At 36.6% G+C, this 23,346-nt stretch overlaps 1 protein-coding gene across 5 annotated transcripts in view; it reads right to left on the reverse strand.

Annotated features, from left to right (window-relative positions):
• The window catches only part of NPAS3 (neuronal PAS domain protein 3), a 613,669-nt gene that overhangs the window by 302,678 nt on the left and 287,645 nt on the right, over positions 1-23,346 (reverse strand). For all 5 annotated transcript variants that reach the window (XM_061367584.1, XM_061367583.1, XM_061367585.1 and 2 more), the window contains one exon: positions 1,296-1,378. In XM_061367584.1, the coding sequence (XP_061223568.1) occupies positions 1,296-1,378 (83 nt within the window). The remainder of the gene's footprint in view (positions 1-1,295; positions 1,379-23,346) is intronic.

A 23,346-nucleotide genomic window follows, 5' to 3' on the forward strand; every position in this document is an offset into this window, starting at 1 on the left:
TAGGATATATAGTACATGTTTACATACCCAAAACAGCACACTGACAAACTGCATAAACTATCACAAAACTGCTATTTCTTCATTTTTTCTACACTTATGAGACTGCATAACAGCATTTCTGTTTTACATGCAAACACAGCACTGTAGATACTGGTACAGATATCTTTGATACAGCAACTATAACACAAGTATTTGCTTACAGAATCTAAACCTTCACCTAGACCACTTCCAAGGGTGTACAACTAGGTAAGTTATTTCATTCATTATTTTTGTTCCAGAAAAAAATTCATTACAGTAATTAATTTCTCGTTTTCCTAAAATTATTTTTGTTGCTATTCTGCATTTAGTTACTTTATAAAGATGTGAAAAATCTGACACTATCCACAGTGCTTCTGAATGCCACAGCTGAGTTAGTACAGAGAGGTAGCTCTCAATCATTTCAAATTAAGTGGAATATTTCTCATGATAATATCCTAATTTACCTCTTTCATACCTCTCAAAAGATAATACACCAAGCAATATATTTGCATGGAGAAGCTGTGTTCATTGCTAAGTAAAGGCAGCTCCTCAGTGTCACACTTGGAAAAGAATATGTGGGTTTTATTTCTGTAGTGCTGTGGTTTTGCCTTGCTGACAAAACACCTTTTGTTAACCACTTCTGCTACACATTTGATTACTGCAACCTAAAAAAGGCTGTAGTAACTCTGAAAAAAACAAAGCATGCATAGGAATGTTTCCACCAGGTCATTGTTTTTCAGTTTAATCTTCCTGGAATATAACAAATTCTACAGTGTGATTAAATTCTTTGACAAATCTATTATTTTTTATCTCAGAGCTAAAGAGACCTAAGAGGCATGATGCTGCTTATTTTTTCTCTTGCAAATTGTGAATTTGTGATATATAATTGTGACAACTGGGATATCAGAGAGGAAAGCAGTGCTCATAAACCATAGTGTGTGTGGGGGGGAAGCCCTAAATCTCTATGTGACACATACGGCAAATGAAGTCACCAACACAAAATCCTGTTTTGTACACACACAAAAATACATACAGGCAAACACCTACTATACAGTTCTAAACAACAAAATATTGTGATTCAGCTAAATAATACTTGCCCTCCCTCTCATTAACATTCTTCCAGTCAAAGAAGAGCTTTCTAAAAAGAAGGAAACATGAGCTTTAAAAAGTTTTAAAAATCTCATTAACAATAGAGCTGAAAACAATACTATTCAAGTTATTGACAGAAATATGACTAGATAATTATTTTTATTTTTCTTGGAAAAGCCATTTTTTACCTGTAAAATATGACTTCCCAAATGTGATTCAAATACTTCAATGGCAAGGGCACTGGGACTTCTCCTGCGCTGGGCACCTATAACTGAATAAAAAACAATTATGTTGCAAAGTTCTGCAAATTCATTTCTAATGCATCCTTATCATACCATATGACATTAACTATTTAAATATGTTTTGAACGTTATACAGCAGTGCTAATTTCAAATTTGCCTTGCATGTTGTAAATACAATTGATATGTAATTTTCAGTGACTAAAATCTGAACTATTAAAGGATCATTAAAATAATACACTTATATATCCAAGAACTCTGGAAATTTATTGTTTATTCAAATATATTCCAAGTTCCTGTAGAAAGTCTTTGTGTACGTGGTGATGACAGCACACAGAATTTAGTGAAAAATTCTACTGAAAAAAGAGGCTACACATAATGTAAATGCTTTGGAATGTGGTGATAAGATCTAAATATTACTTCCTTACTTAGGAAGGTACGAGAAATTTATATGTCATCTTATTTGAAACCAAAAGGAAGTAAACACAACATTAAATTGTCACTATTTGTAAACACATCTGAGATATCAAAGTTATTGCTCGGCATAGGGAAGTATTGTAGTAATCCAGATATCCAAGTTAGCTGCTGAAATAGGCACTTGAAACATCAGAGTCTGCATTTAAACTATGCAGTTTAAAAGTACAAAGTGATTAATAGGCAGTTGTGTTTCAAAGGCAGGAGTGACTACAAAAGGATTGAGAAATCAAACTTAGTATTTCATCAAACTCTATGCCAGGCACACAAGCCAGCAATCAAATCAAGTATAATCAAATGCAGAATTCTACGGTCAGCTGAGATTTCTTCTTAGGTCTAGGTTGTCTTTGCCACAGGACACAAAGGAGAGCACAGGGCTGCAGGAACCTTTCCTTGCTTTTCTGTCAGTGCCAAAGCCAGGTATATCGCAAGCAGTGAGGTGAAGTTCATTCTGCACCTTTTTAATGTGTGTACAAAAACATTTCTATCCAAACATCCTGATGGTCAACTGCCTCTGGAACCATCACAGCACTAGGGCATTTTTATGTATTGATATCTTTACAAAGCACAATAAGAAAAACAAAATACCAAGAAGCCACTGAACCAAGCAGAATGGATGACTGGCATTACTGAACAGACCAATTTAACACCAATGAAAACAAAACACAGAGCAACATTTCACAGTCTTTTATGATACTTGCTGCCAAATATGGTATCAGTAAGAAGAGATAAATGCCAAGTAACGATAGTAATATCGACTTAAAAATGCAATGTCATTCCTTATTGATGCTTCATATAATTTCCTTGCAGGAAATTCTAGGCTATTTATACTGGGCAAACAGGTGACTTCATAGCTAATAGATAGAGGAAACAGCTCATAATTACAAATGGTGACTGCTGTAGGGCCAGTACTGTCTAAGTCCTCCTCTTTTCTCTGAAGATATTCAAGGACATAGATTCTGACAACTGAAAAGCCTTCTTCAAGACTTCTGCTTTACACCACAAGTGAAGCTGGAAGTAGACCAACTACTTGATTTTTGAAGTTCTGTTAGCATAATAACTAACCAGACATGTCTGCATAATATTATTCTTCTACAAGTTTTAGGTACTTGAGTCAGTCTTATATTTTTCTACATCAGTCTTCTGATTCTAAATCATTTTGCTCTCTTTGCATTCTCATCTTTTTTATAGCTGTAGTGATGTCTGGTAAAAACAGCAATGCTGATTTAATTAAAAAACCAACAACCAAACTCAAAATCCTTTAAACTTTTTTGCAACTTGGACTCCTTTAATTTTCCTTTTTGCAGACAGACTTAAAGATAGAATCATAAGGACCTTAGGATCATCAAGTTCCAACCCCCAGCCATGGGCAGGGACACCACACACTAAACCATGTCACCCAAGGCTCTCTCCAACCTTGAACACCGCTAGGGATGGAGCATTCACAACTTCCTTGGGCACCCCCTTCCAGTGCCTCACCACCCTAACAGTAAAGAACTTCCTCCTTATATCCAATATAAACTTCTCCTGTTTAAGTTTTAATCCATCACCCCTTGCCCTATCACTACAGTCCCTAAGAGTCTCTCCCTAGCATCCTTACAGGCCCCCTTCAGATACTGGAAGGCTGCTATGAGGTCTCCACGCAGCCTTCTCTTCTCCAGGCTGAACAGCTCCAACTTTCTCAGCCTATCTTCATACGGGAGGTGCTCCAGTCCCCTGATCATCCTTGTGGCCCTCCTCTGGACTTGTTCCAACAGTTCCATGTTCTTTTTATTTTGAGGACACCAGAACTGCACACAATACTCCAAGTGAGGTCTCCCGAGAGCAGAGTAGAGGGGCAGGATCACCACCTTCGACCTGATGGTCACACTCCTTTTGATGCAGCCCAGGATATGGTTGGCTTTCTGGGCTGTGAGTGCACACTGACGCGGGCTCGTGTTCATTTTATCATCAACCAACACCCCCAAGTCCTTCTCCACAGGGCTGCTCTGAATCTCTTCTTTGCCCAGCCTGTGCCTGTGCCTGGGATTGCTCTGACCCAGGTATAGGACCTTGCACTTGTCATGGTTAAACTTCATAAGTTTGGCATCAGCCCACCTCACAAGCTAATCTTTCTTTTGTTCTTACTCTGCCTTCAGATATGGTATCAAATGTTTGCTTGAACTGGAGTTGTACCTATATTTCTGAGAAAAACTTTAGCTTTAGTTGTGGTAATAAAACAAAATATATAACACTGTAAAGATTATCAGTATTCCCATTACGATTGCGATCAGTTAGCACTTTTTATGGTCATTTAATTTAGAATCTATCAGAAACAAAAAGCAAATTCACAGTTTTGGCCTGCTAGATGGTAGTCTTCATCAGAGCATCGCAAAAAAGCAAAAAAAACTCAAAACCACAAAAACCTTCCTGAAATCCTTTAGATCCTTTCACTCTTCCATGTAGACTGTGTTATATTTTCCACATATTGTCTGAACACATCACCATTTGGAATTTGCCTTCCAAATACTGTTCTGTTTCTTGCCCATATCCTTCCTTTACAATCCCTTAGCATTTTAAAGTGTATCCATTACATATTGAATCCAGCTTTGTGACGCTAATTTCAGGTTTTCTAGCATGGGAGTATCATAACTTGAATAAAGTGCATGAAGACAGTGCAACACTTTTTAAAAGAGTATCTTTAACTTACATTGATGTTTCCAGGTAAGTCAACAGTTCTTCATACTGGGAACACTCCCAGTTCTATAGGTAGAATTAAAACACTTCAAGGCCAGTGAGTCAACCAGAAAACACGAGGGCCAAAATCTTAGCTTCAAAATTTTCGAATTAAATCCTCTGTCAATGCCTACATCCTAGTGGCTGGTATACATGTAGACAAATATCTTTTAGTACTTTCATGCCATTCAGTTCATTGACATTTTTATAGTAGTAGAACTGTTGGATTTATGTGTCTTGCACTTAGGAGATGTGGGGTTGCAATGACAGTTCTTAATTTTACAACCAGCATAAATATGTGACACAGAAAACCATTGTGCTTCTGGTAGTCATATTGCAACTCTTTTTGGGTAACTGAATAGATGCTATATATGCACTTTCTGTATTTCATTCATTTCCCTAACTATCATTCTTCACATTTTGAGAAATGAGACAGGAATATTGGGATAAATATACAATAAGGGAAACAAACTTATTTTATTTCACCTTCTGACTTCATTGCCTCATTATTTTACTTGCTTGGGCTTTCAAGATTCCTCAATACCTATCTGCATCAGAAGAAACATACTGGTTTGGGTATACAAATGCGTACCACATTGATACCTTTCAAAACCATGGCAATCTCACAGCCCAATCACAGCACAAAGCTTCTTATTTGTACTGAATAGATTGGTGGCAAGACGATAGGTGAAAGACACAGCCTGAAGTGGCTGGGTTAAAAAGCAGACCACGATATTATTTTATTCTAAACTTTCAAAACATAAATACTGAACTGGCTTCCATCACACAAGCCACAGCCAGTAATCTCTAAATCTCTCACCCTGTGGATGGAACCATCAGCTGACACAGCTCAGCTGCTCATGGAAATCTTGGAAAGCAAGGGATTTAGGATTTATACCACAACATCTATATAGATCTATATCCAAGTAGCTCAACAACTTTCGTAGACCTAAAGACGTGGATGCACTTTTTTTTTTTTTAAATGTGGATTCCATTTCAAATGCAGACCCTTTACAGCAACAAAATACTGCATGTGTGAAATAAATTTCTCTATATGAGTAACAGAAAGTAGGGGAAATGAGGATATGGCAAAGGCCTAAGCATGTGTACCCAGCTGCAACAGGAGTCACAATGGAAACAAGTTCCAAACCCATGTTAAATTCTATGCTTCTCCTGTTTTAGTGGTATGAACAAACATCTCTAAATCAGCTTTTTCACGTGGTCATATTTTATATTGTACATTTAATTGGCAAGGTTTAAGCTGTGAATGCACAATAGTTGTGTTAATTAAAAAGTTGACTGCACCAATATTTGTATTAAATATTGACTTTTAATAGTGACAAGAAGATAGATTGATTTCACATATGTACTTTGTCGTGCTGGAGTAGCAGAATCTGCCTACTAAAATCTTTTACTTTCTATGGCATTGGACCATGGCGTTTACTATCCAGACTGACATATCTATTCCTGGCATAGGATTATTCCACAAGCAGCTATTAACAAGGAAAAAATTCTAACTGCTCACTAACTCCTCTGTAAATTTCCTCCCTCAATGACTAATCTGGCTATGCATCAGGTGAAGGAACAACTAGTGTGTCTTGGGGAAGTCTAAGCATGCTTTATGCAATCTCAAGAGCATTCACAATTGTGCTAGAAGGAGTGGAAAACTATGGAAAAGAAAAATGTAGAATACTTAACAATTTCCATGCATCCTTAAGAGAGAGGATCTCCTCTTAAACTCACTTCTAAGCTATTGGAGCACTGAATGACCAAAGGCTGATGTTCACTGTGACTTTCTACTAGTGATGACAGAGTTCTAATTAGGCAGAAACAGTATTTCTTGATGACTAGGAGTAAAAGCACGTATCACCAGCACAATTACCAGTTCCCCACTGCATAAGAAGTACAATTGTTTGAATTGGCCCAGATGACTCTATGTGCAAAGCAGTTCACTGCATGAGTGTGGCTATAATCTTTGAAGTATTATTTTCCTGAGTTTAATTGTTTTGATTGTTTCAAAGTAGAAAAAATGTCTATAGAAATGACAATACAATTTCTAATACATTTACCCTGGTGTAAAGTAGAACCTACATGAAAATGTGTCTTTTTTATTTCTAGGAACAACCCAAAATGCTCATGAAAGAACACTGCTGGTGAATGTGATGATGAGGGTGGTTTTACAGGAAGAGAGTACATGTCATCTTAAAATCTTGTGGCTTTCCTATGAGACATAAAAAGTAATTTGGAAATACTTAAAAGCCATGTTATCGAAAAGGCAGAGACACTGACTGAGGGGCTAAATTGAACAACAGAAGATGCAATGTCAGGGAAGGACAACATTAGGCTCTGAAAGAATTGACAGTATTTATATATGCTAATGTCTATAGCAGCTCTTTTTTAGATTTATTCTTCTACTGCATACCTAATACCTTGCAATGGATATGGGTTTTTTTTCCACTGATTGTCTTATGCTCTCCAATTTATGATTGATTCTAAGTTTTGAAAGAAATTTCCAGCAAGAGTAAACTCCTCTGCCTAACACGTGTGTTGAGAACATAAGGCATAGATGATATGTATTCAGATCCTGATCTAAAATGAGCTGAATGATAAGCAACCAGCATGATGTAAGCAGAGAATCTGCCCTCTGATTTGGAAAAGATATCCAAAGAAATTAAATTATGTCACCAGTCTACATCACCATAAGCCATCATATGATCCAAAACTTAGGTGTCTTATCCACCTTCACAGATGGGAAACAGAAATAAATCTCCAATGGAGTTGCAACATATGTGGAAAGGTATTTTATCTTGGTTTAGTTAAGCTATGGGAATCATTAATGCTGTGCCATTACCAACTAAGTATCATGGCAATAAAGTACCCGAACAAATTTGTCACAAAGGACTACATGTAAGATGCATAATGCAATATATGATAATCAACTTACAAAGCTAACAATGGTATTCCAAATCTGGTTTTTGTGTACACGAATGCCTATTATTTTATACATCCATCTTCCGGTCACTGGTACAGAGCACGTATTCATTAGTGGGGAATCCATGGTTGAGAAAGTAAACCAAAACTTTCCATGGAATACCTAAGTAGCTACCAAGAATATACTCAAGAAAATTATATGTAACATGATTACAGATGTTTTATTATTTCTAGTTGCTCATCCATGATGATCCATCAAAACCTCCAGGAATTAAAAGATTTTAGGTTGATTTTTTTCTTAATTTCCAAATGTAGGTTGCTTAACACTTTTAAACTCTTACTAATAGCATTTTTAGATTCAATAACTTAAATCCAATTAAATTAAAATGCTGTCAAAAAAGCAGAAAGTAGTATATAGTCCATTAATAGTACTGGAATCAATGGATTTGAATGTGTCCTCCCCTTGAAAATTATTCCAAGTGAAACTACATAAGTGGCTGACAGTGTAAGTTTTCACCTATTTTATGAGCTTGCTCCTTTTCCTTTCCCAATTATTTTCATTTGGTTTATAGGTCTGCTCCTTCCCACAGGATTTGTTCTCTGGGGGCTAGAGGGTAGGGGAGGTTGGAGGAGGAGACAAGATTCTTAGGTCCTAAATGTCTCTCTCCTTTTTTTTTTTCTTTTCTGAATTTCTTAAAATGAACCCCCCTGAGAATGAAAATTAAACACACCTTAAAAATAAGTATATTTGAGATTTTTATGTTCTCCACTTGATAACTCAACTCGCAGTGTTTCTTAATTAGCACTTACTTGCACATTTTAAGAGTTTATTTCAGAGATTTTTTCTTTTCACTGTGAAGGATGAAGCCTTTGCTCTGCAAGAATTTCCAGTCATCTAAGCAAAGAGAGTTCTCCATCTGTGGCTGGGGGCGGGAGCACTGGCCTTTCTCCCACACTGTAGTAGTTACTATAGGAACTATTGTGCCTCATTCAAAAGGGCTACAGACAGGGTGATTAAAATTCTTCATGGGAGAGCCCCCACTCTTCTCCTTGACAATGAAATTCTTCAGGGAGAGGGCTAAGCCTCCAGTTCAAGAATGGCAGCACCTGAGGGAGTGATGTGGCAGAGAGAGTCACCACTGCTTTAAATTGAAGCACAGGCAAAAAATACAAGGGCCTGCACTCTTGCATTAATTTTATTCCCCTCCCATGAAATACGGGGACACTGGCCAAAACTCCTGAGAACAGGAGAAGGAATAACTTCATGCAGCCTCCACTATGTAGATGACAATGCTGAAAGCAAAGAACACATAATTTCCAGCAAAATAAATATACCACCCAAAAATGAAATAAGGGTAAATATTAACATTCACTCCAGCCATTAGTTTCTCTACTAAGGCAGCAAAATGCATTTTGATATGGAGGGGACCATTGTCTGTGATACAACAGAATTAGAGCTACTTCCTAGAATTAAACTCACTTTATACTGGATGTTTTACAAATATTTACAGTGTTGCCTTTTGCTCCTAAAAATCTTGGAGGAGGAAGGATTTATAGGGAATGTAAGCATAACTGTGATCCTAATAAAGACTGCTCACTTATATTGCACTCTCACAAATAGATATAAGAAGCAGATAACTTCCATCTATTCTTCAACTGTTTGTCAATATTATTAGATGGTAGCAGTCTTAAAGAGAGAAAAATGGCTTTACATTTCAGTTCAGAGAGGATGAGTCACAAACAAGAGGCAATATGAAAAGCAGCACAAAAATGTTTTCAAAACTGTCAAAAAATTAGATGGGGTAGCTGAGAAAGTGCTGCTGGAGACAGCTGCAAGTAAAAGATGCTTTAAATATTACTGTAGCTTTAATGAAATTGGGTTCAGCAATTAATGTGAGATAGGACCTTCCCAGGAAATCCAATTGCTATAAAGAGATGAGAAAAAAGTCTACAGAAGTATGGAAGAGAAAGAGGCAAAGTAGTGACAGATGTGTGAGGCAAGGGAAAGGGACAGACAAAGATGGAGTGAACTGAGGGTTTAAAATCCTAGGAATTTAGCAGTGATTTAGATAAATGTCCACTCTGTAAGATTTGGCTTTACCAATGGAAAAATGTGTAAAAGCCATGGTAGCATAAAGAAATCCTTTAAAATTCAGTTCCCCTCAGAACTGAGTGATGAATATACATAACTTATTTAGATATAACAATAAAACACTTTCTGGGAGTAATAGTTCTATTACCTTATTTTTAAGCTAGTATTAAAATTCCTCTGTAATTTAATCTGGGAAAAAAACCTGCTGTCACCCCCTTCCAACTTCAATGCTACAGAAATGGTTAGTGTCACTGATTCTGTTCTCAGGAGGAGGACAGGGTATTAACATCAAGTCAGAGCAGTGTTATATAGTGTCAGACTATACTTGCTGGTAAAACTAAGAGGCCTACATCTGTTGTCTTGCTTTTTTTTCCAGTCTGATCCCAAAGGTTCATGTTATGACATTTGTAACATCTGCTACAAATGCAGAGGTAAGTCAGGCACAACCTTATTACTTCCAATCTAACGCTCCATCCATCCACAGGGCTTTCATATGCCACTAGTATGTCAGGGGGACCAAAAGCTGTTCGATCTACATGAAGCAAGATATATTTCTGAAAGTGAGGAAGGAGAAATCTTGCTTTGTTATGTCTCCTTTTTTTTTTTTTTTTTTTTTGTCTTAAATCTTGGCAGTCTTATTTCAGATCTTCTGTGAACAAAACAGGCAAGCTGCTCCTCCTCAGAGCCAATACAATTGCCTTTTTATGCCTTAGACAGTGGTGTGTTGAAAATGTGCAAGCTGTGATTCACATCCTCCCTGTTTTTACTAACATTGAAACATATCCAGCTTTCCCTAACTAGATCCTCCTATACACAGGTCTGCCTTCTTGCATAGCCTTCTCTTTCTTACTTACTTCTCTCTATTTCAGTGGCCTCACTGCATCATTTTATGAACAAACAATTTTTTTTCAGTGCTCTGTGGAAGAATGTGGAAAAATTCCAGACAGACAAAAAATACTTCATCTGTGCTAACAAAAAAGTGAATAAGGGAAGTAAATAATAAGATACTTTATAGTTAGTATTCTTTCCATTAGCTTCCCATTACTACTGGTGGAATAACAGATGTGAACTTTCATTGATATATCTACAGATAGATTTAAATACTTCATTGCTAATGGCCTAAGATACTGCATGCTATGAGGGCTATGCTATCACTGTCAAGTGTGATGCTAAGGCCAGGCATTTCACAACTGTCTGCACAGGAAGCCAACCATTTGTTATGTGGTTACAACCGCCCACTGAATTTTCTTAAGAAATATATATAACCTCTTCTGACAGCAAGTGCAACGTACTTTTAGAAACTAACAGCTTTAGATGCTACTGAACTAGGTAATGTGTTCACTCAGTATCAGACACACAGAAAAAAAGACAAATTTTGTATTTGACAGTGTCATTAAACTTTGTAAGAAGGGCTATGGGACACTGTATGGTAGCAAAGGAGGAAGAAAACCATGCACCTCAGGATGTAAACAGTGCTAGTTTTGGTCACCTGCACTTCTAGCATACTCACTTTTTTCTGTCATTCTGTCACAGGCTAAGTAAGAAAAAGCCTCCCAGCTAAGAAAAAGCCTCCCAGCTAAGAACTGAGTAATGTGTTCACTCAGTATCAGACACACAGAAAAAAAGACAAATTTTGTATTTGATAGTGTCATTAAACTTTGTAAGAAGGGCTATGGGACACTGTATGGTAGCAAACGAGGAAGAAAACCATGCACCTCATGACGTAAACAGTGCTAAGTTTTGGTCACCTGCACTTCTAGCATACTCACTTTTTTCTGTCATTCTGTCACAGGCTAAGTAAGAAAAAGCCTCCCAGCTAAGAACAACACTGGAAAAGAACAGACACCCTAATGTTATGTGAACTCTGAAGATTTAAAATTACATCAAACATTGTTATTGGCAAATGTAGGAGTTGCATTCACTGTTGGAATACAAAATCCAGCTATGATATAATCAGATATATAACTGGCTAATGCATCATTAGCCTACCAAAGTAGGAGACATACCGAAATGAATCTAAGTGCACGACTACTTAGAATTGTTTCTGATTCTAAGGTAAATTTAGGGATTTGCTGCCTTTACAGAGTTGGTCTTATGACTGATACATGTAGGAGGTGGATTTGTTTGTACACTACATGCCTCTTTTGTTTTTTGTTATGCAGTTAGAAAAAGATATAATGAAGATTTGTAAATGAGATGAGACTGGGTACAAGTCTGCAATCAACCCACATTTTCAGGGAAGAAATCTTTATCAGCTGCCAAAACTGAACCGTGTAATTAACTGAAGATTCTGGTAAGAACCAACTGTGCCACTAGTCAATTATTTTTGCTTGTCTTCCAGCTGCTGCTTCTCTCTGTTCATAAGGGAGAATGTTAGAAAATGCAACTACTGAGAATTTGGTGATTTCAAAAAAATAACTGAAGAAATTTAAGATTACCAAGACCAGCTGTAGTAGAACTGTTAACAAATGCTTAAAATCTATAGCAACTGGTTCTTGATTTCTCACTAGGAAAAAAACAAATAGAAATGTTAACCAAGTTTTATAAGAGCTAAAACAGTATTTTGGAATTGCTGAGGACTGAAAAATGATCATGCATAAGCTACACTGGAAATCCCCAAGTCCTAATGAAGTAGTCTTCAAGAAATGTGGTCATACACATCCCAATATTGGTTAAACCATTATAACTGGAAGACATAACCACTTGTTTTTAAAAGAACTGCTGCTTATAAAAAAAATGGGTTGGTCCAGAGCCAAAAGCATCTGTACTGAAGGGAAAGACTTTCCAGCACTTTGGATAAGGTTCTTAATATATATATATTATAAATAAAAAAAAAAAAAAAAGAAAGGGCTGGAGGGGGAATTGTGCTACCATTTATAAGAGTCTGTTTCAGCAGTTTTTAAGGAAACAGAATGTCTTGGAAATCCAACCGACTAATAAGAAGAACATTTAAATCTTCATTGGAAATAGGGATCTGCTTTTTGAATCTTTCCTAACGTTAAAAGAATTCATACAGTTAATGATGAATTACCTTGAAAATAATTTAGAAGTAAGACATTAACATATTTTCTATTACTATTATACTGGTTCCAGCACACATCTGGTGTTTCCCCTTTTATATGCAGCAGGATCTTTTTAAATAGTCATGTGAGAAAAGTCCAGTTTCCTTCACCTTTGGAGACTGCCTATCAGGGAACTATAGAAAAGTTTGATCAGAAGACAGCCAGAATAGTTATGGAAGTATGAGCTTGGTAATGAGAAAACCGGAAGCAGTTCTCTCCAGCCAAGGAGAATGTCGTGCATCAGTACAACATTCACTTCAGCAGAGCTGAATTCTTTACCATCATGAATTAATTTAGCTCAAGATTCTTTCTGCAGTGATGGGAAATATTCCTTTTATTTGACTAGGTCATAGCTGAGATTCACACTTGCTACCTGAAAAAGTCAAGCCTGTCTGCTGTAAAAGAAGCCACATGGCGTTCACAGTTCAAAATACATCCTAAGCACCTTAGCCATCAAAGTTCAGGGTGCTATTCTAGCCAGATATTTTGGTATTCTTTAGCAAATAAACTTAAAGGCATCAGAATTCATTCCCCACACAGTACTTGAATCAGACATGGACACAGATGGTTACCTCGACTTTGGGGGCAAAGTTTCGTTTTGCAAGATAACACTTGAGTCTTTAAATCAGCTCTTTCTCACTTTCTATGAGCACTGATAAATATATCTTTTTTTTTTTTTTCTTGAGAGCTTTACAATTATTCTGATAATGTATTGCATTTAGATAGTTTCTCAACAATTACATTTTATTATACACCCACAAAACCTAAGGTAATACATGTATGCATTTGCTATAAAGAGAAATAATTTGCTTGATATAACAGCTCAGTAGTATGTGAGCTATTTTACTGAAATAATGTCCTCAAAATTCTGTTCATATTTTGTTGCATTCCAACATTGCCTTTTAATTCTTAAAAGTATTATTTTTCATGCTGCCTCAGTCCAGCTGAAGAACAAGATTTTCATATCTATGCAATTTGTAACTAAAACTCATAAAACAGAAAATGCCTTTTTTTTTTCCGGAGTATAATACAGTATGATACTTAAAATAAAATATTAAGAGAGTTAAAAGAAGACTGCTCAAAATCAACACAAAATACACTTTTTTGTCTCCTGTCACCCACTACTTTTATACATCATGTAGAAAACCTAATGAGTAATGCCTGACACTGTTTATCTATTTTTCTTATTCCTTTTAGTAACCTCCTTGAAGACAGTTTGTATTCTGACATTTTTCATTATGAATGTACTAGCTTAAGGGCATTTTGGATTATTTTAAATTGTCTGCTGTACATCAAACAATATCTTATTTTGTTAATAATACCTGGAAATCTGAGAAATTACTTGTAAAAAATACATTTCCACTCAACAATGTTGTAGGAGGACAAGTCAGAAATGCAGTAAATTATTTTCTGTGAATACTGATAAAAAAGTCTTTCTCTTCGCCTTACAAATGCAATGTTATTGCAAGGTATATTCGACTCTCCACAATGAATGCACTAGGAAAAACCAAAAGTTTTAAATGTCTCTGAAAATATTTCTCACATAATAGGGACTCCTTCTTCTATGGGAAAGGATGAATCTAAGGAACAGAGAGGCACTTACACAGCTGGAAGAGGATAAGACAGATACTGCTATGACAGCTCATGGACAGCTGTCCTTTGAAGAGAAAGGCTTATTTTGGTGAGTGATGACTTCAGGAAAAAAAAAAAAAGGAAAAAAATAATTAGTGACTTCATTAGAGATAAAAGGAAATGTGAATGGCAGAAAAAACAGACTGAAAAAACACTTGCAATAAAGGAAAAATAAAAAATTGAAGAATGCAAACTGAAAGGAAGAATTAGGCATGATCTAAACAGGATTTTAAAGTGGTGCCTCATTTACACCCCTCTCTAAAACTGCATGCAACAAAGAAACGGTCTCCACTGCAGTGTTAACTCCAGCTGCAGCTCCCATGTTGGCTTGTACCTCCCCTCTGTTCTCAAACTGTGTAGAGTTGTAGCTCCACTAAGGTGATGTTTAAAGTTCACTAGTCAGCTGACACTTAGATGACCACTTGAGTATTGCTGACACTGGAGCTAACAAGGCAACAGGGACTCAAATGCTCTGAGCTGCATACACTACACACCTGTGTTGCTAATCCATTTGTTCCATGGGGTTCAAACATCCTTTTGAACTCTGGCACATACTAATTTAAGCTGGACTAAGGATAGGCCTTTACCAGTCCCAATGTAACCAAATGTGAACTAGCTGTAAATGGGTTAATGTGGCCACTGATAAAGGCCTAGCTGTGCTAAAAAAGTCTATGAAATTTTTCCAAGAAGCAATATAAAATAACTTTTTCACCTCTGTGATACCACAGCTGGGCTGCTTCCAGTCCCTGAGCCAGTTCATACTTCTGTGTAAACACATTCTATCTAAAGAAGAATTGTTAATTAATTCTTAATGAATTTGTTAAAAGTTAACAAAGGAAACCCATTGTACAAAAAATCCTGGAAAGGACTGAATGCACCCCTTTTCTAACTCATATTTTCCACTTTCATCCTACCTCAACTCATCTTTTCTTTCCACACTTTCATTCTTTCTTTTCTTAATTTTCCTACTTCACACCAGCTTATTTGAATTGGCACTTTCATCCACACATAAGTTCCTTATGAGAAAGGTCATTATGATCAGAGGACCTACAGCTGTGTTGTGGGAGGTGAAATGGATCACTTTCTCAGGCATGTGAAGCCCTGGAAGGCAACATAGTTGGGAATGAAAATACTGAAGCAGATACTTAAGTTGAAATGGCTGAACAATTTAAATTTCCTCACCAAATCCTTGGATACAATTCCAAAAAAAATTGTCCTAGATGGAACTAAAAAATACATCATAGCATTCATTAAAATTACACCACAAAAGAACTACTATTCACTCTACCGCAGTTTCAAGGACTCCTCATCAAAGCGGAAGTAGGTTCTTGCCTTATTTTGTTATTGATAGTGGAGTTCCAAAGGGTTGTGAAATACCCTTGTTTTCAGGTTAGACACCTAAAAAATAACAACTTCTCTGCACCAGGGAAAGTGGTATATTTAAGCTCATCCTCAAACAGTGCTGGCTAGAAAAGAAACAGATGTTATGCTATTCCATGCATTATCAGAGAGCTACAAATCAAATGTCACAATACAATTCACAATGCCAGCTTTCAAACTGTATTTCCTTAGAATCCATATTACAAATATAGGGAATGTATAGCAGTTAATGAAGACAATTTCTCCCACCAGTTTTTTAATTTAGTTACTATACTGCACTTTACTATACTGACAATTACTGTTACATATGAGTGTATTTTTATTTTTTGGTAAACAGCTGAACAAAATTCCCAGGGAATTCAAAATAATTTTATTAATCAGAAAACTGAACCAGGGGTTTTTATAATGGCTAGAGAAATAAAAAGTCTGAACATCACCACCTACTTATGGTAAACAGGCAACATGAAATCTTAAGAGCTCCAGCTCCCTTTAAAGTGTGATACTGAATCTGCAAACCAGGCATAACACTAGCCTGTGGACAAAATCATACACCAATTTTTTAAACAGAAGCATAGAACACTGTTTGGGTTGGAAGTGACAAAGATCATTTAGTCCAAACTCCTGTCATGGCAGGAGTTTCATTTAGTTCGAACTCCTGTCATGGGCAGGACCATCCTTCACTAGATCAAGTTGTTCAAAGCCCTGTCCAACTTGACTTTAAACACTTCCAGTAATGGGGTTTCCACAAATTCTCCTGACAACTTGTTGTCTCAGGACCATTACTGTAAAACGTTTCTTCCTTACACCCAATCTGAATCTACCCTCTTTCAGTTTAAAATTGTTGCCTCTTGTCCTGTTCTGAATTTATGCCCACTGGCCACCAGAACAGGGACTCACCTTGGGATCCCATGAAATAAAGTCCAAGGAAAGGCTTCTATTTCCTCTAGTTCTCAGGTTCCAGCCCAAGCTGGGTGCTACTAATGCTAAAAGAGACTATTCACAGAAAAGAATACAGTTAATCAAACTTTTTCTATAACAGTCCTGTCACTACAGGCTGTCATAAAAAAATCTTCCCCTGTATTTCTTAAAAGCCCCCTTCATATATTGAAAGGCTGCAATAAGGTCTTCCTGGAGCCTCCTCTTCTCCAGCCTGAACAACCTCAAATCTTTCAGCCTTTCTTCATAGAAGAAGTGCTCCAGCCCTCTAATAATTTTTGTGGCCCTCCCATAGACCCACTCTAACAAACCCATGTCTTTCTTGTACTGGGACGCCAGAATCTGGGCACAGTACTCCAAGTGGGGTCTCATGAGAGCCATAGCAGAGGAGGAAAATCACTTCTGTTGACCTGCTGTCAGTGCTCCTTTTTATGCAGCCCAGGATACAGTTTACTTTCTTGGCTGCAAGCACACATTGCTGGCTCATCTCCAATTTTGCATTCCCAAGGTCTTCTCTGCAGGGCTCTTCTTAATCAATCCATCCCCCAGCCTGTACTGATATTGGAGATTTCCCTGACCAATCTGCAGGACACTGCATTTGGCCTAGTTGAACTTCATGAGGTTCACATGGGCTCGTTCATCTGTACTCATTTCTTCCTCTGAGACCATGTGAATGATGGGAAGTGGCATCAGAGCACCACCTCAAGAAACACTACAGAGGCAACATGCTTAATTTGGAAATTCTTGCACTAATACCAACAGGAAAGATACCAAATACTAGCACTTGCTAATCATACTGTTTTGCATCTGTGTACTATCCGGTTTGAGACTATTTTCTTACTTCTAGCTCATTTCATGCTAGCTTCTGTACAACACTCCCAGTTGATAACATATTGCATTAAACTTAGTGAAAACTGCTGTATCTGGCATCCAGCCCTTTTGGCAACTCCTGGAAATATTTAAACTGATTTATTAATTGTTTCTGAATTTTGTCCTTCAGTTTACTGAAATAAAATTATTTAAGTTTATGAATTTGACAAACTTAAGTGGATGTTTGGAGCTGACTTAACACAAGAAATTTATGTAGTCACTTCCAAAAGTAAATAAATAATAAGTAACTATTTTCCAAAACTGTGAGTGAAGCAGATCTTTAGCAAAGCTCTCAGTATGTTATGCCTTGGTCCAAAAAATACTTAGATATCTGTTTCATTTTAAATTTAATCACGTTGGTAAATATTTTAAATCTTGAAGCTAATAGGGCAAGTAGTATATTTTACATAGTGTGCACGGCAGATGCCTATTCAGGTTGAAGCAGAATCTCCAAATCACTCCTTTCTCCAAATTATTCATCCAGTAAAGGATGTTCCTAGGAGAGAAATGGGATATGGTCTTTTATGACTTTTGAAGTATTTTTGGTCCAAACCCCTTTTATACAGGAGTTATTCAATAAAAGTGGGGTTTGACTTTATGCTTTATATTGCAGTACTGCACATAATTGTGTGTTCAATAACTTGTCATAATATAGTTATCTAAACTAATAAATGATTCATAGGCCTAAAAATATGTTATGAAGTTTAGCAGAGAGAAAAAGCTTTATTTGCATTTAAATTTAGAACAATTTTGATGGCATTTTATGTTTCTCAACACACAGAGATTAATTGCTCTATTCTTTGTCAAATAATAGCATTCTTGGTGAATAAAAAGCTGCTGTTTCAGTTTAAAACTCAACAGAAACACAAAATTTCATGGACCCCTTGGAATAACTTGACAGAGTGGTTGCAAGAGTGAAATGTGCTAACTCAGAAACTCCCAACCACATAACAGTCTAGATGTAAAGGTCTACATAAACAGAGAGGACCCTGGAAACATCCCCGAAAGCCTTCTGTCCACCCTATTCTGCAATCATGACTGGCTGTGTCATGTTTATTGTTAGGCCATCTGGACAACAGGTGCAGTACTTAATGGCCACAGTGTATTTTATTATTGACTAGTGAATATTTCTGCACAACACAATAGGCTGCAGACTGACCCTTGGTAACAAACATACTTCCTACTCATTTCTACATTCAAAATCTAAATACAAAAGAAAACAGTTCTAAGATTTTAACCTACCTGGAAGTTTGGTACAGAGCTTCCACATACAGTGTGCACCCCTCAAATACTTAGCTTGGCAGGCTTGTATAGAGTATATTAAAGGAAAAAAGGTGTACGAATTTCAAGCTCGGGGCCCTCTAATTACCTTATGCTTAAAGTTTAACTACAAAACATACATAAGTTGCTGCACTAAAAACACAGAAAATCCTCCAGCCAATTTGTGCCAATGTATCTAAAAATCAGTGAGGCTGATCCCAGGGAGACTTTTCCATTTAGTCCTCAGAGAATTCATTTTGGGCCTGTTTCTAACAAGTATATAAAAGATTACTTGGATGTTTTGGTAAAGCTACCCAATAAGTTAGTTAATCTGAAACTTTATTAGCTGCAAAGCATTACAGCAGTTATATAGCTAAAGAACACTAAGGGAATTGAAGGTGTATTAGCCATTTATTTAGGCAGATACCAGAGATCAGTACTCGGTACAGGCTGTTAGTTGTAACAGTAAGCTAATTGGCTAATAGTTGCAGCAGTTCTTATAAGGTCTTTGTACTGAGAGGTGTGACCCTGTCTTGAACCAATTTATAAACCCAGAGGGAGACCTGAATTTATTCCAGTTTCATGAATGCATGGTCTGGATTAAGGAACCAAAAGCAACAAGAGTATGCATATAAACCTGTGTCAAAACAAACACCTTAAAATTTACATGCTGTCAGCTTGAAAACTTTGTTTGACAAATTACTTGAGATAATAAATGTTTAAAGTAGATGCAACAATTTGGTATCAAAAATGTTCATATTTCATCCAGTGCATATTGTGGGGCTGTGGGATTTTTCTTCTCAACTGTAACTCTGGCTATTTATCTAGTTGCAAACTTCCATAGATGTGAAATATTTTTAGTCGTCCTTTGGAAATGGCCTGAGGTAATTTCAAACTTAACAGACCCTGTCCCACCAGAGCTCATTACAGTGAATATTATAACAAAGTACTCTCTACTTAATTTTCAGAGCTTAGCCAAGCGTACTACAAATGCAGCTGCATTAAGTGCAATTAATGGTATAATAAAAGCAGTGGAGGGCTGTTTAAGACTTAAGAACCAGCAGTAAACAGGGGTTCCATGTTCTCTAACAGTCAGTGATGTGTCGAAGTGCCAGAAGTGCGAGATTTCCTCTCCTGGGGAAGGAAAAAAAATGAAGCAGCATGTGCTGCTGGGAAAAGAAAAATAAATAAAAATTTGTCCTTCAGAAAATCCACAAAGATAGAGTGGAAAAATATACCAAAATATTCCCTCCGGTTATGCCACTAGCATCCCTCTCTCTCTTTGAGCAGGAGTCCAAACCAATAAAGTCATATTCCCACCAGTGAAGAAAATAGGCAAATTCAATTCCATGAAAAGTGAGCCTAATAGTAAGTGACTCACATAATACACAGAATGATCTGGTTTAATAACTAACAAAGTTTATTGTCAAATGACAGAAAGGAAAAAGAAATATCACTTTTGTGACAGGAAATAATAGTAGCTTCTTATTTAAAATGAACAACCCACAATGCAACTGTTAAACATGGAATTATCTTGATAACTAAACCATCACTCCTGGGAATTAAATGAATTCTTGTATGAAACTATGAAAGAAAAAATGTGTTAAGGACAGAAGACAAAACATCTTTCCTGACTAATTTCTGATAGAAGACAACAGAACTCTCATGAAGAAATTAGTGACTAAATTCTTCTATATGGGACTAGTCTCTTTCTTGTTTCTAATCTTGAATCTTATTTTCATGTATTTGTCTGAACTATTCAGTTTGGCAGAAAAAGACCTCTGTACTCATGAGCAGTTAATTCATATGAGTGGTCCTTCTGATTCGCAGAAATTAAGTGGCTTACAACCTGGCTTTATGGCAAAATTTGGAAGCACAAAAGGGCTTGATTATCAATGGCCTGCAGATACCATAGTCATTTACTTCACATACAGTGAATATAAAAAAACTTTACATGAGTGCTGAAGGTAGGAAAAAAAAAATAAAAATCTGGTTTTGCACTCTGCACAAGAGCAACTAAATTGTGAAATATAAATAATTTCTAAGTTTCAGTGCATAAGTAGTGCCAAATAGAAAAGCTACAAAGATGCAGAATTTCAATGTATCTTCTTCTAATAATGGATAAATGAAGTAGACCAAGTTTTGCTTTATGTTTCCAATTTCCAGTTTAAAAAAAATACATACCAGACATATTTTCCCTGTTTTTGAAATTGATTTCAGGTGTTAAAGGACATGGATAACAAAAAAAAAAGTATCAAAGTCCCTGTTATTTGTGGACTACACTGCATATAATATTCAAGTTAACTCTGGCTGAAAATCCCATATATGGGCTTAGAAATAGTCAACAGTAGGTAGAAAGATGAATAAAAATGCCTTTGAGTAGATCTCATTACTGACTCAAAATATATAGAAAATATTAAACACATACATTTTTCCTGCTCACAAAGCATATCAATACATCTATTTCTGTTATCCAGTTCTACATTCTGAGTTACGGAAACATTTTCAAGATGTCATTGGGTGTTTTCTCTTGCCCATTTCCTCTGTTTGCTGAACCCCACACATAGGGGCTATGCCTCTGCCAAGACTGTTTTGTTGCTGCCTTCAGATCTATTTATTTACAGCATTCTGATGCATCTATCCTTTTTCATAGCAATATAATTCTATAGCCATCACTTCAATATCACGAGAAAGTAACGATATTTATATAGGCTTAAGCAGACTGCAGACAAAAGATCATCATGTTATTTCAGTAGATTATTTACTGTCATTCATGTCTCCTATTACTTTTTTAGACCACACAGTGGATAATGTATCATGTTAGATTGTATTAGCATATTCTATGATGCAATTCTGAAAAATGTTAACTATTACTCAGTAAAGCACTACAATTACTGCTGAAATAACCACAGTGGTATGGACAGTGCTGACGTAGTAAAATCTAAGAAGTGTAAGTGTTAGTGGTACAAATTTCAGTAAGGACTAATTACTAAAACTGAAACAATGGTCCTAGAAAATTAAATTTATCTAAGAGAAGGAGTTACTACCCTCTGTCATTAAACCAAGAAATGATGGTTTACCTTCACTTAAAGATAGATAAAAGGATCACATCTTGCCCTCGCCAGGAAAGTCATAACAAACCAACAAGTGATTCTCTAGCAAGTGATTCTGTATTAGCAAACTATAGGAAAAATCAAAAAATCAAAAGAAAGAAATCTCTGAATAAACTCATTCCACTTTGGAGACACCATGGTGCATTAGGGAAATCAAAAGAAATCTCAAGGTGGAAGGTATAGAATTTGAAGAATAGTACAGGTATTGACAAAGCTACAACTTTGAAAGCTAGTAGGAAGGCTAAATAACCCGGCTTCCCTAATATTTTGGGAAACCTGAGCACCTAAATGCTGCAGAGCACTTACAGGAAGAACAGTATGACTAATTTACCACTAAGTATTTAGAAACATAAAATGTAACAAAAAGACTGCAAGTTTTCTGAGAAAGAAGGGAAAGAGAAACATATACTAAGTAAGATGATGGGGAGGATTCCTATGCCTTGAAAGGGAATCACTTAAATATAACATTCATAAGCTGAAAGAGACTAGTTGTTGAAAGGAACTAGGGATTGGTGACATGTGGCAGAATCTTTTTCCTTCAAGTGGGAGTTTGAGTGGAGCTCATTTTTCTACTTGAGAAGTATGACACAAGTCACAGACCACCACAGCTGGTGGTCTCAGACCAGTTCTCAGAGGATAAGCATATCATTGTCCACATATAACTGCATGCTCTTCAGTTCCTCCTGCAATGAGGCACAAAAAATTAACCAGTGTTAGAATTCAAACTTTCAAACCTACTGTTACCTCATTGTCAGGTTTGAACATATCTATGAAACAATAAAGAAAAGAGCATGTTAGAATTGGCTATGTTGACTCTGCACATTTTTTTTCCCCTTGAAAATGACAGCTAGCCATGAGAAACAGTTGACCTAACACCCTTTTCTGTAAGAAGTAAAAGAAAACAAACTGGGATAAAAAACTATTTTCAGACTGGCTGAATTAAAAGCTGTCAAGGGGCTAGGGTGCAAACTGAAGTATCTATGTCGGTAGGTATGGATCTACCAGAAGTAGAATGTGGTCTCTCTACCTTTGCTGCCCTGCCTTTATCTCTACCCCATCAGGACTGTTCTACAAAATGTGTGTATTCCTGGCCATGGCTGCAGAGGTTCCTGCCTATTCAAAAAACAGCTGGATTCAAACCTGGCTGATATGCTGAATGATTTCTCTAAATTTCCTCATAAACTCACAACCCACACCCCTCCAAAAAAAAATCCCCACCCTAACCCCCAAACAAATATGGATACCAAATCATCTTAAAAATATATTCAGGGAAGATACGGACTTGATGACTGTGTGGGACAGCTCACTAGCTGCAAGATCTTACTTATCCAACTGCAACACAAAATAAATGTACAGATACTGGCACAAAAACAAAAATTTCAGGGCTGAACTGAAAATAAAAATCCAGGCAGAAGAATAAAGAACAGAATGAATGAAAATATGTTCCAAGCTTAACATGGATAATCTCACAATATTCTTAACACAATGATGATCAGTACACTGAACACTGGGAACCAGGTCAGGGCAAAGAATAA

The sequence above is a fragment of the Neopsephotus bourkii genome, unplaced genomic scaffold (assembly GCF_033783945.1).
Source record: "Neopsephotus bourkii isolate Nb327-2 ecotype Australia unplaced genomic scaffold, CSIRO-AGI_Nbou_v1 NB_1388, whole genome shotgun sequence".
Taxonomy (NCBI): domain Eukaryota; kingdom Metazoa; phylum Chordata; class Aves; order Psittaciformes; family Psittacidae; genus Neopsephotus; species Neopsephotus bourkii.